The sequence below is a fragment of the Microtus oregoni genome, unplaced genomic scaffold (genome assembly GCF_018167655.1).
Source record: "Microtus oregoni isolate MIOR12 unplaced genomic scaffold, Mior012 000006F_ref0000085, whole genome shotgun sequence".
Lineage (NCBI taxonomy): Eukaryota > Metazoa > Chordata > Mammalia > Rodentia > Cricetidae > Microtus > Microtus oregoni.
Genome location: NW_024543065.1, coordinates 43551287 through 43573593, shown reverse-complemented (window position 1 = coordinate 43573593; position 22307 = coordinate 43551287). Strand labels below are relative to the sequence as shown.

Below are 22307 nucleotides of genomic sequence, written 5' to 3'. Positions count from 1 at the left end.
GAATTATTTAATGTTTTTGTGTGTGCCTGCACATATGTTTGTGCACCATGTGTATGCGAGTACTCACTGAGACCAGAAGATAGTATCAGATCCCCGGGAACTGGAGTTACAGGCAGCTGGGGGCCATCTGATGTGGATGCTGTCAGTCAAACCCTGGTCCTCTGCAAGAACAGCCAGTCTTAACCACTGAGCCAACTCTCCAGCACCAAAGATAATGTTTTCAAGATTCCTCCACTCTGTATGCTGTACCTGAAGAGACACTAGCCCACTGGAGCACGTGGCTCTGGCAGGCTTTGCCCTTTTCCCCATTTCCTCTGTCATGATGAAAACCATTTGACTAGGATATAGCTTGTGCCTAATCCGGGTCCAGGAGGATGCCCCCACTGTTCAGGGGTCCCCTTCAGTACCAATAGGACCATCCCATCATAGCACTCTGTCACATCTGTTTGAGTCTTTGTTAATTGATTGACATTTGTGTTGATTCAGCATTGTGACTGTTTTTAAAATCATAAGCTTCTAGCTGAGGGGCGGTGGCGCACGCCTTTAATCCAGCACAGGGAGGCAGAGGCAGGTGGATCTCTGTGAGTTCAAGGCCAGCCTGGTCTAAAGAGCTAGTTCCAGGACAGGCCCCAAAGCTACAAAGAAACCCAGTCTCAAAAAAACCAAAACCAAAACCAAACAAAAAACCCATAAGTTTCTACATTTTTTTAATTTTATTTATTTATTTATTTATTTTTTTGCTAAAAAAGGTTTTCTCTGTGTGGCCCCGGCTGTTCTGGAACTCACTCTATAAACCAGACTGACCTCAGACTCAGAGAAATCCAACTGTTTCTGCCTCCTGAGCACTGAGATTAAAGGCTTGTGCCACCATCTCTCAGATACAAACAAGTTTTGTGGAAATACACCTTTTTTAATATTTTTATTGTGTGTGTGTGAGAGAGAGAGAGAGAGAGAAAGAGAGAGGAAGAGAGAGAGAGGGAGAGAGAGAGAGGGCGCAAACACACCACAAATATTATTTTTTTTAAATATTTATTTACTTATTATGTATACAATATTCAGTTTGTGTGTATGCCTGCAGGCCAGAAGAGGGCACCAGACCTCATTACAGATGGTTGTGAGCCACCATGTGGTTGCTGGGAATTGAACTCAGGACCTTTGGAAGAGCAGGCAATGCTCTTAACCGCTGAGCCATCTCTCCAGCCCCTGTTGAGGCTTAAGTGTGGAAGAGTCGAGGTTATACCCGCTTCATTCTGTCCCGTCTTCAATGTAAGACCTGCAGCAATCCCCTCTCCTTTTTGTTGGCTCTAGATCCTCTGTCTTTCAAAATCGATTGACTTATAGATCTACTAAGGGGTCCAGCAATTCAAAATAAAATAAAATAAAATAAAATATAATAAATGATGGCTCAGTGGGTAAGATGCCAAGCCTGATGATGTCCTGAGTTCAATCCTCAGAACTTCCATGGTGGGCGGAAAGAGCCAGCTCCCTTGAGTTGTCCTCTGAGCTCCTAGAGAATATTTGTGGTGGTCCTGTTGGTGTAGATCTTGAAAAGATAACCTCAGCTGCTGTGAATTCAAGGGAGCAACAGCCCCAATGCTGTTCCACACCACCTACCCCCATGATCTGGCTCTTACATTCTTTTTGTCCCCTTGTGGTGGTTTGACTAGGAATGACCCCCATAGACTCAGGTGTTTTAATGCTTGTCCCATAGGGAGTAGCACTATTGGGAGGTGTGGCCTTGATGGAGTAGTGTAGCCTTGGAGGAAGCTGTCACTGTGGAGGCAGGCCTTGAAGTCTCAGATATGCTCAAACTATGCCCAGCGTGGAGCAGTCTCCTGCTGCTGCCTGTGCATCAAGATGTAGAACTCTCAGCTCCTTCTCCAGCACCATGTCTGCCTGTGTGTGATCATGTTTCTCGCCGTGATGACAACAGACTAAACCTCTGAAACGGTAAGCCAGCCCCAATTAAATGTTTTCCTTTATAAGAGTTGCCATGGTGGGGCTGGAGGGTGGCTCAGTGATTAAGAGCACTGACTGTTCTTCCAGAGGATCTGGATTTAATTCCCAACACCCACAAGGAAGCTCACAACTCTAACCCCAATTTCAGGGAATCTGACATCCTCACACAGACATGCATGCAGGCAAAACACTAACACACACAAAAATAAATAAATCTTTAAAAAAAAGAGTTGCCATGGTTCATACACCTTTAATCTCAGCCCTCAGGGAGGAAGAAGCAGATGGATCTCTGCGAATTCGAGGCCAGCCTGGTCTACGGCGTGAGTCCCAGGACAGCCAAAACTACTGTCTCAAAACCCGAAACAAAGCGCGCAGTGGCTAATACAACAGAGGTTTACTTGAAACGTTGCGCATCCAAGGCAAACCAGCACCACGTCTGTGCCAAGTACAGTCACTCTGGGATTCAGTATGATGGAGCTTTCACTTCCTACCAAAGAACAGGAGCAATGGATGGTTGTGTGGGCGTATCTGAGGCTTGCAATGTGTGTCAAGAGGGACCAAAACACTATCATTTATATGTCATTACCCAAAGAACATCACATGGCCACATGTAACTTCAAGCAGAAGTGCCACCATAACCCCCCAAAGAACAGAAATCTTAGCTGTGGTGATAAATATTCAGGGTCTCCTGTTTTGTTCAAGTAAATAGAGTGTTTCGAAGCTCAAAGCTATCTCTCTCTCTCTCTCTCTCTCTCACACTCTCTCTCTCTCTTTGCCTCTGTCTCTCTCTCTATCTCTCTCTCTCTCTCTCTCTCACTCTCACTCTCTCTCTCTTTGCCTCTGTCTCTCTCTCTCTCTGTTTTGCTGGTTTTTCAAGGCAGGGTTTATTTGTGCAGCTCTGGCTGTCCTGGAACTAGCTCTGTAGACCAGACTGGCCTTGAACTCACAGAGTTCACCTGCCTCTGCCTGTCCCGTCCTGGGAGTAAAGGTGTGTGCCACCACCGTCCTGGTCCCACATCTCTTCTCTGTTTCCACTTCTAGAGGTCTATACAGAAAACAGAAGAATGGAGTTGGGCATGGGAGTGCGCGCTTGCAATCACAGTACCAGAAAGATGAAGGGTTCAGGCTAGGGCTGGAGAGATAGCAGCAGCCAAGCATTAGTTGCCCAAGTTCACGTTCCCAACACCCACATGACAGCTAGCAACCATCTGTAACTTCAAGAGGCTACGACACCCTCTCCGGCCTCCATGGACACTGCTAACATGTGGTGCCCAGACATACATGCAGGCAGAGCACCCAATACCTAGTTATTTTTTAAAAACTTAATCTTTGAAAATAGAGTTCAAGGCCAGCTTAGACTAAGTAGTAAATTTGAGGTCAGCTCTCAAGGTCAAGCTCTCTTGTCAATAGGAGGGAAACAAGGAGTAGGGAGAGGAGGAGTTGGCTACAAAAATGTCCTGACTTATCCAAAGTCAGAAAGCCAGGCCCCAGACTGAATTGAACCCTCAGAAAAGCCCTGTCCTTGGTGTTGCTGAAAACCTTTTGACCTCTTTTCTTCTAAACATCACAGCAGCACCCGGGGCTTTTCTTCCTTCTGGAAGTTCCTGAACTGCTAAGTCTTTGACAGAGACTTTTGCAAAACCTTCGTTCATAAACTGCACCGCTTTGTCGCCTGCACATGAATTGAAGGTAACCTTAGAAACGTTTTCTGAAGCATAAATCAAAGCTGCTTCCGTGCCTTGAGGTTCAGATAAGCCAACTTCGTGCTCGGCTGGAATTAGTTTTAAAAAAGGGACTTGTAGGGCCGAGCATAGTGGCTCAGAGGCGAGCGGATCTCTGTGAGTTCGAGGCCAGATTGGTCTACATAGAGAGTTCGAGGGCAGAACGGACTAGACAGTGAGAACCTGCATAAACAATCAATTTTAAAAGGGAGGGGGACGACGTCGGAATTCGTCTCCAGGATCTGGTCGACCTCCCAGCTAAAAGCTCAGTCTGTCCCGTGGAGGATTGACAGGTAATGAAGACTTACCTGGCTGCCGGCCACGGCCCCGCCCGTCGCCGCCCTGCCGCGCGCTTGCGCAGCGCCGCCAGCCCGGCCCCGCCCCTCGCGGAGCGATCATTGGCCTCAGGGACAGGGTTTAGCTACAAGATGGCCGCCGCGCACCCGGACCCCCCGATTCCGAGCTCACCGACCCGGGAGTCGCCATCCCCGGAGCCGTCGGACCTGGTGCGGGAGACGAAGGGGTCTGGGCAGGGAGTTCACGGCGATAGAGGGCGCAGGACAGGGGGCGGGGCCTAAGAGGACTGGGCGGGAGTATGGTAACATTCTGGGGGCGGGGCTTGGGGAGAAGCCTATGGGGGATGAGGAGCGAGGCCTGGTTGAGGCGGGGCCTGAAGACAGGTTGCGTGTTGGCAGGGTTAGGTCCCGAGAGAGGACTAGGGAGTTGGTTTGCATAGAGAGGGGTGGAGTCTTAAGAGGAGCGGGCCGTCAGGGAAATTATAGTGGATGGATGGGAAGGTGACCTCAAAGGGGAGTTATAATCCGGACACCATGTTGGGATGCCATGTGATGATACAAGGTCTGCCTTACGAGTGCCTAAGGGAAGATTCTGGAGGAGAAATGGGTGTTCCGGGTGACTTTGGAACCTCTCACTCGTGACTGAAGAGTAACTCAGAATATTGATTCGTTCAACCAATATTGACTGAGTTCCAGGGGACCAAAACGGACAGAGATTGCGTCCTCTTGCAGCTCGCAGTCTCGTGAGGACTTGTGAGGAGTGGCAATGAACAGAATTTATTGTAATATGTTCCATAAGGGGAATAAAGAGTAAACTGATAGGGTGGGGACGGGGCGAGCTAAATTTAGATGGCAGAAGTCAGCTGGATGACGGGTTATATTTACACTGCAGTCAGTGCGATAAGCAGGATCCAGACCGTGTTGGATATTATAGGGACGACACGGGGCTTTTAATGCAATTGGAGGGCTTAGAGTGGCGAAATGCATGACCTTACTTACATTTTCCAAAGTCTATTCAGGTGCTCTAGAGAGGGAGGTAATGAGGGGCAGTGATAAGAACGGGGATTCCCTTTGAGTGGTATTTTTTTCAGATGCAAGGGCAAGAAATGATGAGGCTTTTAACTAGTATAGAGGAGAGGCACGTCTGTGTTTGTGGTATATTTTGGGCAGGAAAAGGAAATGCCAACCGAATACAGCAAGAATTCTGGATCATGGATAACAGAGTCGAGAAACCAACAGCCAGGGCTGGCGAGATGGCTCAGCAGTGAAGAGCACTGGCTGCTCTTTTAGAGGTTCACTTCCCAGCATCCATTTGGAGGCTCATAACCATCTGTAACTCCACTTCTGGGGGATCTGACCCTCACTTCTGGACTCCATAGGCACAGCACACATGTGGTGAACATACACACATGAAGGCACTAACACATACACATAAAAAGAAAAACTCAGGCCTGGTGGTACACGCCTTTAATCTCAGCACTTGGGAAGACAGAGGCAGGCAGTGTCTCTGAGTTCTAGACCAGCCTGATCTACACAACAAGTCCCCGTTCGGCTAAGGCTAATAGTGAAACTCCTGGCTCAAAATAAGTAAATAATAAATCATAAAGTAAGGATCCAGTGGACTACAGAGGAGCAAATATTTTATTTAAAAGTTTTAATTTAATTTATATATTTGAGGAAAGGGTGTGCATGTGTGCCATGGCACAGGCATGTGGAGGTCAAAGGGCAACTTGGGAGAGTCAGTTCTGATTTCTACCCTGCGGGTTCCAGGGATCCTACTCAGTTTGTTAGATTTGGCAAGTGTCTACGTGCTGAGCCATTTCGCCGGCCTGAGCAAGTGGTTTAAGTGGAAGCACATTAAAGAATGTTCTCTGAGAAGGGTCCACAGCCTCCCGTTTCTTCTTCTGCTCTCCAGGTCCTGGTGCCTGATGGTGGCCGCTCTGCCACACCTCCAAGTGACCTCATCGAGATCCAGGTGGTAAAAATTACAGATACTACATTGGTACCTGAGCCCCCAGAGCCCGGATCTTTTCACTGTGCCCTGTGTCCCGCTGCCTTCCATCTGGTCTCAGAGCTGCTGTTTCACGAACATGGCCACCTGGCAGGCGTGGAGGGGGTTGGACAGGGTGGGGACCCAAGCCGTTGTCACGTGTGTGGCCACCGCTGCCCAGGTCCTGCTAGCCTGCGTGCCCACTACAGCTTGCATACGGGAGAGCGGCCTTACCGCTGCCCACTCTGCCCACGAGCTTTTAAGACCTTGGCACCTCTGCTCCGGCACCAGCACCGTCACGGGGTGGAAGCAGGCACCTCTCGAAGGCTTCCACCGGCAGCATCAACTGGACAGCCGAACCCAGGGATGGCCCAGGAGAGGTCGGAGGTGGTGAAGGCTGCGGCAGCTGCAGGGGCTGCAGTAGGCAAGCCTTTCGCCTGCCGGTTCTGTACCAAGCCCTTCCGCCGCTCCTCAGACATGCGAGATCATGAGCGTGTGCACACGGGGGAGAGGCCCTACCACTGCGCCGTCTGTGGCAAGGGCTTCACACAGTCCTCTGTGCTGAGCGGCCACGCCCGCATCCACACTGGCGAGCGCCCCTTCCGCTGCACGCTCTGTGCGCGCACTTTCAATAACTCCTCAAATTTTCGCAAACACCAACGCACCCACTTCCACGGGCCAGGGCCTGGGGTGGGAGAGTCTGGAGGTCAACTAGGACCATCTTGGGTGGTCCAGGATTCAGGGAGTAAGCACGGGACAGAGAACACTACTGAAGAAGGGTGCAGAGAGCCTGTGGAGGTGAAAGTGGAGGTTGGCCAGTAGGCTGGGGAGTAGGAAGCCTATTATAGGGGAAGTGGGTGGACAAATAGAAGCAAAAGCCAAGGAGAAATAATGAGCAGCAGGGATTGGAGAGCTGAGAAGGAACCAGGTTCTGGTCTCCCAGAAACCCACGCTACACTTGAGACTCAGGAAAGAGGTACCTGCAGTTCTGTAGATGCCCAGCTGAATGTAAAAACACAGAGAGAGCTGAGCATGGCCCATTCGTCTAAGTCCAGTATTCTAGAGGCTGAGGCAGGAGGATTATGAGGTCTAGACCAGCCCAGGCTGCAAAGCAAGACTTAATAATCCACAACCACCACCCTGGTCCAATCCTGAACAGCCTCTGGACCATGCAGGGGTTGCCCTAAGGTGGACTAATATGAAATCTCTTACCTACCTCAACTGGGTTGCCTACCCTCCCTAGGCAGAAGATGCCCACAGGTCATCTCTAAAGGGACCAGAGAGTACCTAAACCGCAGGTGGGTGTCCATAAATCTCTAGGATGAGCCTGCCCATAGAAATGAACTCTAAGTTCTGCTCACTCACCATCTTACCCCAGAGTGTACTTTCCTTAGCCACTAGACTCGTCTGGAAGCATCCGAGAGCACACACTGCAAGCAAGCAAGCAAGCAAGCAATCACCCAGTATCCCCTTAAGCTTTAGGCTTAGAGCCTGTGTCTCCCGTGTCTACAGACAAGTTTCAGATTGCTCTGTTTTCCTCCACTGTGAGGTAAACAGCTTCCTGCTTAGTTCTGGGCAATTCAGAGGAAGGGTTGGCTGCTGCTCACAACCTTGGTGGGCTGGTCCTGGGTGTAAAGAGTAAGAGGAAACACTGTGGAAAAGGGCTGAAAGGACTTGGGAACTGGAATTTAGGGTGGGAGTGGGGCCTTCGAGTCTGTTCCTATTAAAAGACTTTCTGAAATGCTTCTCTGTCAGTCTTGTATTCCAGTTCTCTGGGTAGTTGGGAGATCAGGGCCTCACTATGCCTCTGTTTTCTTTTCTTTTTCTTTCCGAGACAGTTTCTCTGTAGCTTTGGAGCCTGTCCTGCAACTAGCTCTTGTAGACCAAGCTGGCCTCGAACTCACAGAGATCCACCTGCCTCTGTCTCCTGAGTGCTGGGATTAAAGGCATGCGCCACCACTGCCCAACGCATCTATTTTCTTATTATCTGGAATGGGGAGGGACTAGGCTTTGACTGTGTGGCTGTATTGTAGTTTTGTGCACTGAAGGGATGTTGGAGGTTGATGCTCTTACTCAGCAGAGGCCTTGATTTTCTCATGGAGAAGATGTGTTGCTATCTCAGTCCTTGTTCATCCAGCATCCCCAAGAGATGACTCTCAGATGATGCATAATACAACTCACCATTCCCTCTAAAGAGAGGACCCTGCTTCCCATCTGTCTCACTAGCTCCTCAGCTGAAGCCAGAGACCTACAGGGTTCCTTAAGCTACCTTTCCTCACCTTGTTTCTGATCAGTCTCCCACATTGAGCAGTTAAGCACCCTTGGGGTCCGGGCACTTCTTTCCATCATCTGTTCATCAAAGCTCTCATGTCTGAATGACTAAAGCAGTGCACGTCAGGTCCTGCCTTCTCCACTTTCTCACACGGATCCTTGCCACTAAACAGAAACTCCCGATTGCTATGGGAAGGGACCACCAACACATCGGCAGTATGGGTAAGTGGCCAGATTCAAGGGGAGGGGAACTATAGCAACTGACAGTCAGGCTCGGTGTTCAGATTCAAAAGAAGCAGGGGAACTGGATGCTAATGGAATGTGCACACTATCAGAAGAGGGCAGTGGGGCTGGGGTGTAGTTAGAGTGCTTGCCTAGCATGCATGATATCCTGGGTTCAATTGCCAGCACCACAGAAACCAGGCATAACAGCATATGCCCATCTTCCCAGCACTCCGGAAGTGGAAGCAGAGGGGTCAGAAGTTTGTTGTCATGAGGAAGAGGCTCTTAAGGCCCCACTCCTCTCTGAGAAGCTGTAGGTAGTAATGGTTGCCCAAGGAAAAGGGGTTGTAGTCCAGTGATGTAGCTGTTGGTAAGCTGCCCTTGCTCAGGTAAATCAACTGCCCAATCCATTTATGCAAGCAACCCTGACTAAACACAATGGGGCACCAAGAGAATAAAGGACATGGAAGTAGAAGAGCCTGCTGGAAAGGAAGAGTTCAGCAGGAGGGTGAGAGGGATGAGCATACTGAGGGCTTTATAGATAGAACCAAAGTTGTATGTGTGTGTACACATATACATATATGTATGAAACTGAGAATAAAAATAAAATTCCAAGGCTGGAGAAATGGCTGCTCTTCCAGAAGTCCTGAGTTCAATTCCCAGCTACCACATGGTGGCTCACAACCATCTAGAATGAGATCTGGTGCCCTCTTCTGGCCTGCAGGCATACATGCAGGCAGAATACTGTATGTATAATAGATAAATAAATCTTTAAAAAAATAAAATTACAAGTTTGGGACTGAAGGAATGGCTCGGCAGTTAAGGGGACTAACTGCTCCTCCAGAGGAGCAGAGTTTCAATCGCAACACACACATCGTGTCACAACCATCTGTTACTCTAGGGCCAGATGACCCAATGGCCTCTTTCAGCCTCCAGGGGCACCAGGCGTCAAGTGGTGCACAAACATACATGAAGGCAAAATAACCATACATAAAATTTCTTTAAGTTAAAAAAAAAATCTAACTAAAAAAAGAAAGTTCCAGATTAGCCAGCTGTGGTGGTGCACACCTTTAATGTCAGTACCAGGGAGGTAAAGGCAGGTAGATTCTGTGAGTTCAAGGCCAGTCTGGTCTATAGAGTTCTGGAACAGCCAAGAATTACAGAGAGAGACCCACCCTGTCTCCAAAACAAAACAAAAATCAAGGCTATCCTTACCTCCAAAGCAAGTCCATAGCCAGCCTAGAATCCATGAGATCCTGTCTCCAGAAAGTCTGCAGGCAGTGGTGAATTCCACAGGCGTGCTCTCCCAGCTACTGGAGTGTGAATGTCATGTCCAATCAATTCATGTTTCCCTAGTACCCAGGCCAGGACTTAGCAGACAGGAGACTTCCGGTCATGGTGGCTGAAAACATCCTGAAGAGGAGTCTCGGAATCTCAAATCAGTTCCCGGGAGATGGACTTACCTGTCTCACTCTCGCCACTTGCCCAGTTCGTAGGCTAACGCCGGGGACATGGCAAATCCTCACTCAACCCAGGTGAAACACGACAGAGGTGCTGTGTGTCCATCCAGTTACAGAATCCCCCAGGAACAGCAAGGACAGACCCCAGCGGCCCTGTTGATACGATTTATTGTTCTCTGCTCTGTACAAGCCGCGTCTGTTCCCCCCTCCCCCCAACCCAAGAGCACCCAGACCCCCAACCTGTGCCCCCTCAACTCTGTTCATAGTCCACTGTCCAGCCAGGTCCCAAAGGAAGTAGAGGCGGCCGGTAATTCAGGCCCATCTTCACCGCGGAGTTCACGGGAGCCAAAACGCGGCTGGGTAGCAGATGAGGTTTACAAAAGAAGGCTGGACGGAGGATCAAGTTCAGTGTCTGACGGACGAAGAAGGAAGGGCCAGAATGGCCTGGCATTGTAGTAATTTAACCTTCAGTTTATAGGGCAGGGCATGGGGTCAGAAGGAAGCTAGACCATCTGTAGTTCTTTAGAATGGGTAACAATAAGGAGGGGTGGGGAGAGTCTGACCAGCAGCCCCAGGAAGATGGGGGGGGGTCCAGAAGGGAACATCTGATTGGAGTGGAGTGGTGCATTGAAATTCCCTGGTCAGGGATCCTTCCCGGGCAAGGCGCTTCCCCCTGTTCCGGGCCCCCCAAGACCCTCAGCCTTGTGCACCAGGCGATGTTTCTTCAGACCATAGGTGTTGGCAAAGCCCTCACCGCAGGAGGAGCAGCGGAAGGGCCTACCTCCCTGATGGGCAGCCAGGTGCTTCCGGAAGTAGCCAGGATCCTTAAAGGCCTTGAGACAGGCGGGACAGCGCAGCTCGGGCCGTGGGGGCTCGTGGGCACGCTGGTGGCGCAACACCGAGCTCAGGTAGAAGAAGCCCTTGCCGCAGTGCTCGCAACGGTAGGCGCGCTCGCCCAGGTGCAGCCGCTGGTGCTCCAGCAGGTTGGAGCGGTAGCGGAAGGTCTTGCCGCAGGCGCCACAGCGCTGAGGCCGGGCCACGGCGTGCAGTCGCCTATGCTCGGCCAGGCTGGAGGACTGCGCAAAGCGCTTGGCGCACACTCCGCACTTGAAGGCGCGCTCGCCCGTGTGCACTACTCGGTGCTGCCGCAGGTACCAGGAACGCAGGAAGCCTCTGCCGCACACGCCGCACCGGTAGGGCCGCTGCTCTGTATGACAGCGCTGGTGGCGCATCAGCAGGGCCGCCTCCCAGAAGCGCTTCCCGCACACCGGGCAGCGGAAGCCCCGCTTCTGTCGGTGGCTTCGGCGGTGCAGAAGCAGGTCGTACGCGCCGGCAAAGCTCTGGCCGCAGAGGCCACAACCCAGGGTCCGGCGCACCAGGTGCACATACTTGTGAGTCACCAGACCCAGGAAATGCTTGAAGCTTTGGCCGCACGTGGCACAGCTGAAGCGCTCAGCGCCTGAAGTGGCCCCGCCACCCCCTCCGGTCACAGTCGTCCCACCCGAATCCTCGCTGCCCCCAGACACGCCGGCCAGCGCTGCCACCGCCGCCCCCACCTCTCCGGCCAGTCCGTTGTCCAGCACGCTGGATGCGTCGGTGCCGCCGCTAGAACTATCAGAGGACTGGGGGCCACTGGGAGTTGGCGGCAGAAGACGTTCCGGGGCAGCCTGGTGGACCAGCTTGTGCCACATGAGATTCTCGATGAAGCCGAAGGTCTTGCCGCAGGAATCACAGCCGTATGGCTTCTCTGACATGTGGGCTTCTTTGTGGCTCATGACGTGAAAGAGATCCGGGAAATGCTCCCCACAGTCCGAGCAGGCGTAGCTCAGGCCGTCGGCGGGCCCGCCCGAAGCACCTGCAGCCCCGGGTCCACAGGCCCCCGTGGTCCCCTGGCCCCCGGTGAGGCCTGTGGCTCCGGCCAGGGCGCAGGGCAGCTGGAGCCGGTGCACCTGGCGATGACGCGTGAGGCTCTGCGGGTAGCCGAAGACCTTGCCGCACAGCTCACACTTGTAGGGCCGTTCCCGGGTGTGCACCACATGGTGCTTGCTCAGGTGGAAGGACTCGCGGAAGCGCTTCCCGCACACTGGGCACTGGTGGGGCTTCTCGCCGGTATGGATGCGCTCGTGGCGCTTCAAGGTCTCGCGGCGCCCGAACGCCCGCCCGCAGATGCCGCAGCAAAACGTCTTGCCTGGGACGCCCGTGCCCGCGCCACCAGCACCGCCGTTCCCGGCACCACCGAGCAGCAGCGGATGCGCGCCGAGAAGTGGCACAGGCACCGCCCCATACACCACCGCCGCTGCAGCAGCTGTGGCTTTCTCGTCGGTGGTGGTCGGGTCCGCCGGCAGGAGGTAGGGGCCAGGGGGGAAGGTGGGAGGTGGTTGCGGGACTGGGGTCGCCCCATCCTTGGCCGGTTCGGTGGCCACAGGTGGCGCGTGGGCAGCCTTGTGCCGCAACAGGCTCTGGGGCGCTGAGTAGGTCTTCCCGCACAGGTCGCAAGGGTAGACCGGCCGCGGGGCCCCGGCCCCGGCATGAGCCGCCTGGTGCTTGAGGAGGTAGGAGGCATCGCGAAAGGCCTTGCCACAGATGCCACAGGGCAGGCGCAGCAGGTCGGCCGAGTGCGTTTTCACATGCCGCTTGAGGCTCTCCCTCCGGTTGAAGCTTTTGCTGCACACGGAGCAGGAGAAGGGCTTCTCACCCGTGTGGATGATCTGGTGCTGGTGGAGGTGGCTGGGCTTCTTGAAGACCTTCCAGCAGAGGGGGCAGGCAAATGGGCCCTCCCCGCCAGTAGTGGGGGGGGGAGGCAAGGCCACTCCAGCTGCGGCAGTGGCAGCGGCAGCGACAGCGGGGGTGGCATTCCCATCCGTGGAGGTGGCAGGTGCTGCAGGTGTAGCTGAGGGGCCGGAGGACACTGCAGCAGGAGCGGAGGTGGCTGTGGCACTGGAAGTGGGTACTGGGAGGCCCAGCGAAGGAAGCGGTGTCCCGGGCTGCGGCGGACCACCAGCAGTTGGTGGCACATCCTTGTGGCAGCGTCGGTGGCGTATGAGACTGGATACGTGGTTGTAGGTGCGGCCACAGACGCCGCATTCGTATGGTCGCTCCCCAGAGTGCACCAGCATGTGCTGGACCAGATGTGAGGACTGTTTGAAGGACTTCTGGCACACACCGCATGGGAAGCGACGCTCCATCAGGTACTTCAGCCTTCGAAAGTAGCCCTTATCGTCCTTGGTTGGGTCGCAGGCCGCCCCGACCGTGGGCCCAGGTGGGGTCTGCGTGGGTGTGGGAAGTGGCCCAGGGGTCCCGGTGGGAGTGCCAAGACCTGATGCCACCCCAGGCCCAGGTGTGGGCCCTCCTCGTTTCAGGTTTCCGAACAGGTGCTGGTGCCCAGAGAGGTCGACAATTCCCCATTGCGGGGCAGGGAAGGCAGCATCAAAGAGCGGAGGGGGTGGCGCCCCGAAGGTGGGCGGCAATGGCGGATCCAGCTTCTTGGCTTGGGAAGAGGATGAAGAAGATGAAGAAGATGAAGATGAGGAGGAAGATGATGACGAGGAGGATGAGGAAGGAGCCTCCGCCTTGGGTTTGAAAGTGGACTGGGGTGGGTAGTCATACTGAGGCGGAGGAGGCTGGGGTGGGGGCTGGGGCGGGGGCCCCGGGGTGCAGGGCAGGGCCGCCACTGCTTTGGCATGCTCCCCGTACAGTTCCATGGGCTCAAAGCGCTGGTGGTTGAGGAATTCCAAGAAGTCAAAGGGGTAACTCTGGAAGTGGACCCCGTCCTCGCCCCCGATGCCGCTGCTCCCGCCACCCCCGGCACCGCTGCCTGCCTGGTTTGCCTCCATCTCTGGCCGGTGGAGAGAAGGGAGACCCTGTGAAGAAGAGGATGGGGACTGAGCAAGGGGAGCCCGTGAGTAGCAGGCAAAGGGAACTACGTCCATGCTCCTGCACCAGCGCCAATCTCTTAGATCACCTGACAATCTGCCCATACAAGTTTCCCTCTTACCTGTGTGAATCCAGGGTCATTCCTAGCCTCCTCCCAACCTTACCCCCATCTTTTCCTGGATCTTCACGCATCTCCCTATCCACTCTCAGACTGTCTTCTCTATGCACCCGTAGGCACTTGCTTTCTCCCCAAAACTAATTCTCCCAGGACCTTGGTGATGGAGGGGGACGGGGAGGTTTAAAACCCTCTCCTGGCTCTACACTGAGATTCCTCCACTCCTTCCACATACTTTCTTCTGGTCTTGATTTTTCCAGGTTTGCCACTATAAAATGAGGATAAAAATAGCACCCAGCTAAGTAGTTAAGACAGGGGCTTCAGGAACCAAAATGGTAACTTCAAACCTAAGTCCAGTCCCTTTCTTTTCTTTTTTTCCCCCCAAGACAGGGTTTCTCTGGGTAGCTCTGGCTGTCCTGGAACTCACTCTGTAGACCAGGCTGGCCTCAAACTTGAGAGATTCAAGTGTTGGAATTAAAGGCATGGGCCACCACTGCCCGCCCCCCCACAACCCGTCGTCACTTTCTAGCTGTGTAACCACGGGCAAATGACAGAACCTCTGCCTCCACAACCATTGTGACTAAGGGCAAACCAAGCACTCAGGAGGCTGAGATTGCTCCAAGTTTGAGGTAATCTTGTGGTAGGGGAGGGAGGCAGGGAGGAAGGAGAAGGTCTAGGGCAGCAGGATCTATCAAGCACTGGGCTGTTGTGAAGATCCAACAGTTTAACATTAGCATGTGGAAGGCTCTCCTGGCGCCTTGTAAACACTCAGTATATGGTAATGCCTTCCATGAATTGATAGTATCTATTCCAGTAGTAGAAAAGGGGAAGCCAAGAAAACTGGGTAAGAGCTCAATACTGAGGGAGAGGGAATATTCTTTGATTGCAAGGCAGAAAGAAAAATCCACTAGCCTAGGTCAAGGTAGCTACGGCAAGAGTGCCTGCATAGACCTGGGTTCTGATCTGATCTTTGCTGGGTCCATGCTTTCTCCACATTGAAAACGAGGCCTGAACTTCTACATGGGGAGCTGAGGGTGAAATGCAACATTATCAGTAGTGTGCATTCCACCCTAGGGCTGGATGCCATAAGTGATGACATCACACACCTGGGCCTTGGATTACAGTTTCTCTTAGCTCCTCCCAACAGGCAAGCAGGCACTTTTTGTACAACTTTTTCTGTCTGTTTTCCATTCCTGCTGTCTGTCCTCTCTCCTCACTGGAACCTCAGCTTCCGGAGTTCACTCCTGTGTTCACACACACAGCAGCCCTACTGAGCTTCTGAAGAGTCGCTGGGAGAAAGGCCCATTTTTGCCCATCATCCCTTGCCCCTATAGTTCGGCAGTCTGGCCCAGTCCTCATCTTTCTAATCATACTATACTCAAAACCTAAGGAGCCGCAGGGGACAGGATGTCCCTCCAAGGCCCAGGACCTTTATTTAGTCTGCCTGGCTGGCTCTTGGCACACACAGGTAAAAGGTGTCTCCACCCCACCTCTACACAGAAATAGATATTTTTAGTATCCAGCTCTGAGTGTTCTTGAACAAGAGTCAACACCCATGCCCTTTACAGCCCTTCCATTCAGTCTAAGCTCCAGGAGAAGCAAAGGCATGGCAACCAGAAGACTGCACACAGAGCCTAAGTGTGGGATGCTGCCAGCAAGGAGGAAGACACACAGTGGAAGGATGCAGGAGGCAGAGACCAATTCAGAGTGCTACGGAAGGGGGAGGGGACCTTTGCGTGCCTCCATGAGGACCTTAGTGACAGCTGCTGCAGCTGGGGTGTCTCACACAGACTGGCCTGTTCTAAGCTCTTCCACTTCTTAACTCATGAGATCCTTGTTACAACTCATATAGAGACGCTTCTCTCTCCACTCAACGCACTGAAGCACCAAGGATCTAGTGATTCCTCGAGGTCCCCAGAGCAAGCATGCAGTAGAGCAGCTGGTGTGACAGCCAGAGATGCCATCCCCTATGGGAGAGGCTTTCCCAGGAGCTGCACCCTGAAAGTGGAGGGAGGTGCAGGGTAGAATTATGGCAACAGGAGTCTCCTTTAGGGGTGCTCTCTGGGCTATTTATATGAGGTGGTGTGGGGGATTACTATTCAATAGATTCTGCCAGGCATGGTTGTGCAGCTCTATAACCCCAGCTTCTGTGAACCTGAGGGAGGATTCAAGGCTAGCCTTGCCTATGTAGTGAGTTTGAGGTCAGCCTGGGATACAGGAGACTGTCTCAAAAAGCAACAAACCCCATGGATTCTTTGCCTCAGGACATCCTTCCCCAGCAGTCAATGATACCCTCCCATACACACATCCTATTCCGGTTTCTATCCTCACACTGTCTCCGCTAGTCCATAACCCAGCTCTATTCTTTTCACCACAGCTAGTGCCATCAACAGACTATGCGCTACTTTGCCATGCATTATTACTGTCTGACCTCTCCACTACGGGAGCAAGTAGCCTGCTTTCTTTGCCACTATGCCCTAGCACCTACCACAGTGCAGATGTGGACAAGCTACAGATACTTAAATATCTGTTGCTATGTAGAGATGAGCAACACCTCTCTCTCCTCTAGGAGATCCATGAAGAGAATCAGAGAATGTGTTGCAATGACTGAAAATGAAGTCACAGACAGGTGCTGTGGCTCATAATCTCAGCAGCACTTAAGGAGGTAGGAAGACCAGGAGTTCAAGACTCAGCTGCATAGCATGTTCAAGGCCAACCTGGGCTACCTAGCACTCTGTCTCAGACAATAAAAAAGAAAAAAAAACCCATACCAACACTGAAGAGATGTAGGTAATACAGTGCTCAAAGGGAAATTTATTGCAGTAGACATCTATATTAATAAATATTTGCCAAATAATAAGAGACTATAAAGATGGTTCAGTAAGTATTTACTGAGTAAGCATGACATAAGTCTTCAATTGCCCCGTTTTAATAATATTTGTTTATTTTCTCCAGGCACATCTGTCTGTGCACTGCCTATGTGACTGAGTGGAAGTCAGAAAAGAATGTCAGATTCCCTGGATTTGGGCTCCAGGGGGTTGAGAGCCACCATGTGGGTGTTGGGTTCTACGAGAATAGCAGGCACTCCTAGTGTGGATCCATCTCTCCAGTCCCAAACTGCCCCTTTTCTGAGGTGCCGTGTGCCAAGGAAAAGTTTATGCAATTATAATGGAAGAGACTGCCCCACTCTACACACCAAACGGAGTTCCACATAAATACAGCAAGTTTTAACAGGGGTGAGGAGATGGTTCAGTGGACAGAGCACTTGGCATGCAAGACCAAAGACCAGAATTTGCATCCCCATAACCCACAGAAAAGTAAGTCAGGTGGGCAAAACAGTTCTCTGTTATCCAGTACTTAAGAAGAAGGTAGAGGGGGCTGGAGAGATGGCTCAGAGGTTAAGAGCATTGCCTGCTCTTCCAAAGGTCCTGAGTTCAATTCCTAGCAACCACATGGTGGCTCACAACCATCTGTAATGGGGTCTGGTGCCCTCTTGTGGCCTGCAGGCATACACACAGACAGAATATTGTATACATAATAAATAAATAAATATTTTTTTAAAAAAGAAGAAGGTAGAGATAGGGCTGGGGAGATGGCTCAGTGGTTAGGAGCACTGGCTGCTCTTCCAGAGGACCCAGGTTCAATTCCTTGCACCCACATGGCAGCTCACATGTCTGTGACTCCTGTTTCAGGGGATCTGACACCTACATGCAGGCAAAACACCAATGCACATGAAATAAAAATAAACTAAAAAAAAAAAAACCAGCAGAGATGAGAGATCTCCATGGCAAGCAGGTTAACTACACTAGCCCAACTTGAGTGCTTCAGATCCAGTGGGAGCCCTTGCTTCAATAAAGCAGAGCAGAATCGGGGAAGACACACATGTCAACCTCTGGCCCCTATATAAGTATACACATGTACCATGCCACACACAGGGGGAAAATATTAACAAGTCACATCTGTTATTTGACTCTTCTAAGTTCTCCTTGAAACAGTAAGAAAGGACGGGTAGACTCAGAAACACTGAGGCACAGCTGGGCAGTGGTGGCACACACCTTTACTCCCGGCACTCAGGAGGCAGAGACAGGCTGACCTCTGAGTTCCAGGACAGCCAGAGCTACACAGAGACCCTGTCTCAAAAAAAAAACACCCTACCCCCCTCCCCCAAAATCACTAAGAACTGGGGGTTCACTGAGATGAGTGGGGTTGAAGGAAAGTGGTGGGGTTCCAGACTCCACTCTTTCCTGTCAGTATTTTACTTTCCAAAACAGAAGTGGGGCCCCTACAGCTGCATACTGGAGCTGTGACCTGCTCCATCCTCTCCTGCCTCCTGCCTCCTAGTCACGCCTCTCAGTCTGCCCGACTCCAGACCAGCCACTGGCATTCACTCAAATCTAGAATATGGGGCTCGCTGCTTCACACAGTGTGTCCCATTCAAGATTCCCAACAGCTCAGTGGTTAAGAGCACTGGCTGCTCTTCAGAGGACCTAGGTTCAGTTCCCAGCACCCACACAGAAGCTCACAACTGCAACTGCCGCTCCAGGAGTTCCAGCACCTTCACATAGTGACAAATGCAAGCAAAAACACCAATGCATGGAAAATAAAAAATAATTAAAAAAAATTCCCAACACTCTCAGAAGTATTGCTATCCTGCTTAGTTGGGAGGATGAAGGGCAGGCCAGGCCCTTCTTGCAGAAAACCTCGAGACCCTGCCTTCCCAAAGTCCTTCCATGACCAACACAGGCCCCCACAAGCTTGCAGCTGTTCTTCCTCTGCGCTGGCTCCATTTCTGCTCCGGGGCCTGTGTTTCAGGACTGTTGCTTTTGCAGGCAAAATTAACTCCCCCCCCCCACTCTCCTCATCTCCTTCCTGTCTCTGTTCAATTGTCTTCTCAATGGAGGCTCTGAGCGGTCTCTGCCACCTGTCCCCCAGACCTACACTCCCCAGCTAGCTTCATTTCCCTCCAGATCACCAACATTGAATGCACCCCACGTTCGGCTTTCCTGACTGTGTTTTTACTGAGATCACTCTCTGATGCCAAGATTTTCTTTTTCCATTTTCACATGTGTAGGCACACGTGTGCGTGTAGAGACGGGATGATAGGAATGATCCTCCATCTCTCTTCCACTCAGTCAAACTCAGCTCACAGATATGGCCAATCTCGTTATCCAGACTGCTCTGGAGGTCCTATTTCTGCCTTCAGAGACTGGAATTACAGGTGGATCTCCCAACTCACTGGCATTCAGATGGGTTCTGGGAATCCGAACTCTGATCCTTATGCTTTTATGGCAAGTGGTTTAACTACTAAGCCATCTCCACAGCCCCAGAAACAAGATTTTTAAATGCTTTGCTCTGAACTCTGTCCTCAGGACCTGGGACAGTACCTAGCTTGCTAATAATTAAATAAAAACAAAAACAAAAAGTGTTACATTTATTTCTTGTGTGTGTGCACATGTGTAGGTCAGAGGACAACTTACAGGAGTCAGTTCTCCCCTTCCACCATGCGGGCTATGGGAACTGAACTCAGGTCATCAGGCTTGGGAGCAAGAGCTTTTACCCCGAGCCATCTCACTGGTGGCTTGATAAACATTACTGAAGAAGCGAAGGAACAAGGCCAGGCACACAGGGTGAGAAAAGACTCGAGTCTAGTCAAATCCACAGCCTGCAAGGTGAGGCGCTGTCAGAGCAGCCCTGCGGCAGCCAACGGCAGTCTAGGACCAAACTGTCTGTTCCTGAGGAGCAAGATGGAATAAGAGCATCCCCAAGAGATGAAACTCTGTCCACATGTTTATTTTTATTTTGTGTGTGGTTTATGTTTGCATGTGAGGGTGTGGAGGCCCAGGCCAATGTTGCTTGGCCTCCTCAACTGCTCTCCTTTCCTTCTTTGAGACAGTCTTTCATTAAATCTGGAGTTAGCCAGTGAGCCACAGGAATCCCCTCATCTCCACTTCCCCAGTGCCAGGATTACAGACATGTGGCACTATGCCCATTTTTTTCTTTAATGTAAGTGCTGAGACTCTGAATTCAGGATCAAACACTTTACTGATTGAACTATGCCCCCCAACCCCAGGTAGCTTGATTTCTAATGTCCACCTTCTCAACTAGCATAGCCACTCTATGTGGACAGGAATCTTTGCCCATTTTATTCTCTGTAGGAAGTAGATGCTCGTTAAATGGGTGTTGAAAGTGTTTATGAGTCAATAAGGAACAAGTGGATGCAGGAACAATCTTAGGAGCTTGGTAGAGCAGACAAAAGCCAGGCAATTTATCCCCAGGCTCTTTGGGATCAAGCCTTTTCTCCTTCGCTTCTGCTCCAAGCTCACTGCAGCTCTTCCACACATCACTGTTACCTCCGGGATTCTGCACCAGCTGTTCCCCCAGATCTTTGAATGGCACGATTAAATCTGTTTCAGCATTCACCTCCGGGCATAGCTCACCAGACTCTCAGAAAACCCAAAGAACACACTGTTTGTTTCTGATCTGCCTCTCAACTAGGCTGCAAACCCCCTGGAAAATGAGGGTTAGCTGCGCCTTTCCCCTTCACAACTGCATGGCGTGGGCCTAGAACGGTGGGGCTCATTCAGTAACGAGAAAGAACATATGGTAAAGGATGTAAGCAGCGCCAGGGTCTTTCCTAGGAAGTTTGGGACAATGTCACAAGACTTGGCTAAAGATGGGGACGAGAGCTGCTGATGCTCCATAGAGGAACATTCTCTGCTAACTTGCATTGTTCTGGGAAAGCAGAGGCCAGGATGAGGGGAGGGAGGGAAGTGGGGCGGGAGTGTTTCATGAGAACCTGATGCTAAGCAGGCAGATGTCTCTCCCTAACGGGGGGGGGGGGGGGGGGGAGGACTCTGGAAGGAGCTGTGCCACTGAAGGGTCTTTTTGATGGGGTTGCAGGAAGGGGTTTTTAAAAAGCAATCTTGGCATAGGCCAGAATAGAAAATATTTTTGCACCCACAAAGAAGGCATTGGGGATGGGTTGTGTGTGGTCAGACACGGTGGGGGGCAACTCTTGTCACAAAGTGCTAATGCAACACCCCCTGGAGGCAATCATACAGGAGATAGGGACCGAGGGCTCATGGGCAGCTGCCCTGCAAGCGTAGCAATGCTGATGGCATGGGGAGGGTCTCGTGGAGGAAGCTGAAGAGGCTGTAGGGAAAGGATCCGTGGGGGGCCCTGGCTCTTGAGAGGTTCGTTACGAATGAAAACGCGTTGGTAGCCAGCCCACGGTGAGGGGGGCGTCCATGGGGGGTATATCTGAAGTGATCTTGTGGGGGACTAGTGATTGGGGATCCCCTGCCTCGGGCCCGGCAGTGAAGCACTGACGTTCTGGGGGGGGTGCGTCCTGGGGATTGCGGCAGGCCAGGAAGAGGCCCCTCCGCCCCCGAGGAACCCGGGTCCCCGGGCCGCGCACCCCGTCACTCACCGGCGCTGGGGTCTCCGCCGGGAGGAGGCTGAGGAGGCGGAGGAGGTGCCGCCGCTCCGGGGAGACCCGAGGGCCCAACCGGAAGTGCCGCCCCTTCCCCCCCACTCCCCACCAGCCCCGCGCCTCCTGCCCGGAAGCGGAAGTCGCGCAGGTTCCCCCAAAGCGCCGGCGTGGAGGATGGCGGCCCGGGAACGGGGAAGGGAAATTACGCCGGCACAGTGTCTCACGACATGGAAGGGGGGTGGGGGGGGACAGCTTAGGCTGCTTCCGGTGGGCGAACGGAGCCTGCTGCGCCTGCGCTCACACCACCCACGGACTCTAGGCATCCGGCTAGGACACACCCTGGGGCTCGGGTCTCACGCTTGAGCTCCGCCCCCTAGGCTGGGCCCCGCCCATTTCCGAACGTCTTGTTATAGGTTGGTTCGATTCCTTTTGCTGCACCTCCAATTAGTTTGTTCTAGTCTTCTCTCTAAACCCCTACTTTTGGAATTCCACCCTCCCACCCAGGCCACACCCACAGATCACGCCCCCTTTTAAATCCTGTCTCTTATAAAAAAAGCTATGCACCGCCCCTCGCATTTAAGAGACATAACTTTTTTACTTTTTAATTTCTTCTTTTCAGACGTGGTCTCACGCTGTGGCTCCAAGTGGCTGGCCTCAAATTTGCAGCAATCCTGTCAGAGCTTTCGGGAACTCTGAGATTGTGGGGCTGGCTCTCTAATAACTTGTATGCTTGTAGTTCGGCTTTGCACTTTGAAAGCGTTCCTTTAAGTCAGTTATTCTCAACCATTGGCATCAATCAACGTGATGCTCCTTAACCCAGACTTACTGAATAGAAAGCTTTGGGGTGGGTTTCAGAGATTCGACACTTTGGATGCACGACTTTTTGTTTGTTTTGGTTTTTCAAGACAGGGTTTCTCTGTATAGCCCTGGCTGTCCTGGAACTCTCTCTGTAGACCAGGCTGGCCTCG

The 22307-nt window shown here is 52.2% G+C and overlaps 2 protein-coding genes across 2 annotated transcripts; one reads left to right on the top strand and one right to left on the bottom strand.

Annotated features, from left to right (window-relative positions):
- Positions 1-4062: 4062 nt before the first annotated feature.
- Znf784 (zinc finger protein 784) lies at positions 4063-7707 on the top strand. The gene is made up of 2 exons (XM_041653957.1): positions 4063-4186; positions 5892-7707. The coding sequence occupies exons 1-2, from the start codon at positions 4109-4111 to the stop codon at positions 6786-6788; spliced, it is 975 nt and encodes a 324-aa protein (XP_041509891.1). The 5' UTR covers positions 4063-4108; the 3' UTR covers positions 6789-7707.
- A 2446-nt stretch (positions 7708-10153) lies between these two features.
- Znf865 (zinc finger protein 865) lies at positions 10154-21453 on the bottom strand. Its single transcript, XM_041654288.1, has 2 exons — positions 21337-21453; positions 10154-13779 (listed from the first exon to the last, which is right to left on the bottom strand). Exon 2 carries the CDS (start codon positions 13750-13752, stop codon positions 10561-10563), a length of 3192 nt encoding a protein of 1063 aa, XP_041510222.1. The 5' UTR covers positions 13753-13779; positions 21337-21453; the 3' UTR covers positions 10154-10560.
- Positions 21454-22307: the final 854 nt, after the last annotated feature.

Bases quoted from the DNA above. Each gene is read 5' to 3' on its own strand.
- Znf784 (XM_041653957.1), top strand. From the start codon at position 4,109: ATGGCCGCCGCGCACCCGGACCCCCCGATTCCGAGCTCACCGACCCGG. The intron at 4,187-5,891 runs GTGCGGGAGACG...TCTGCTCTCCAG, and splicing joins CCCCGGAGCCGTCGGACCTG to GTCCTGGTGCCTGATGGTGG.
- Znf865 (XM_041654288.1), bottom strand. From the start codon at position 13,752: ATGGAGGCAAACCAGGCAGGCAGCGGTGCCGGGGGTGGCGGGAGCAGC.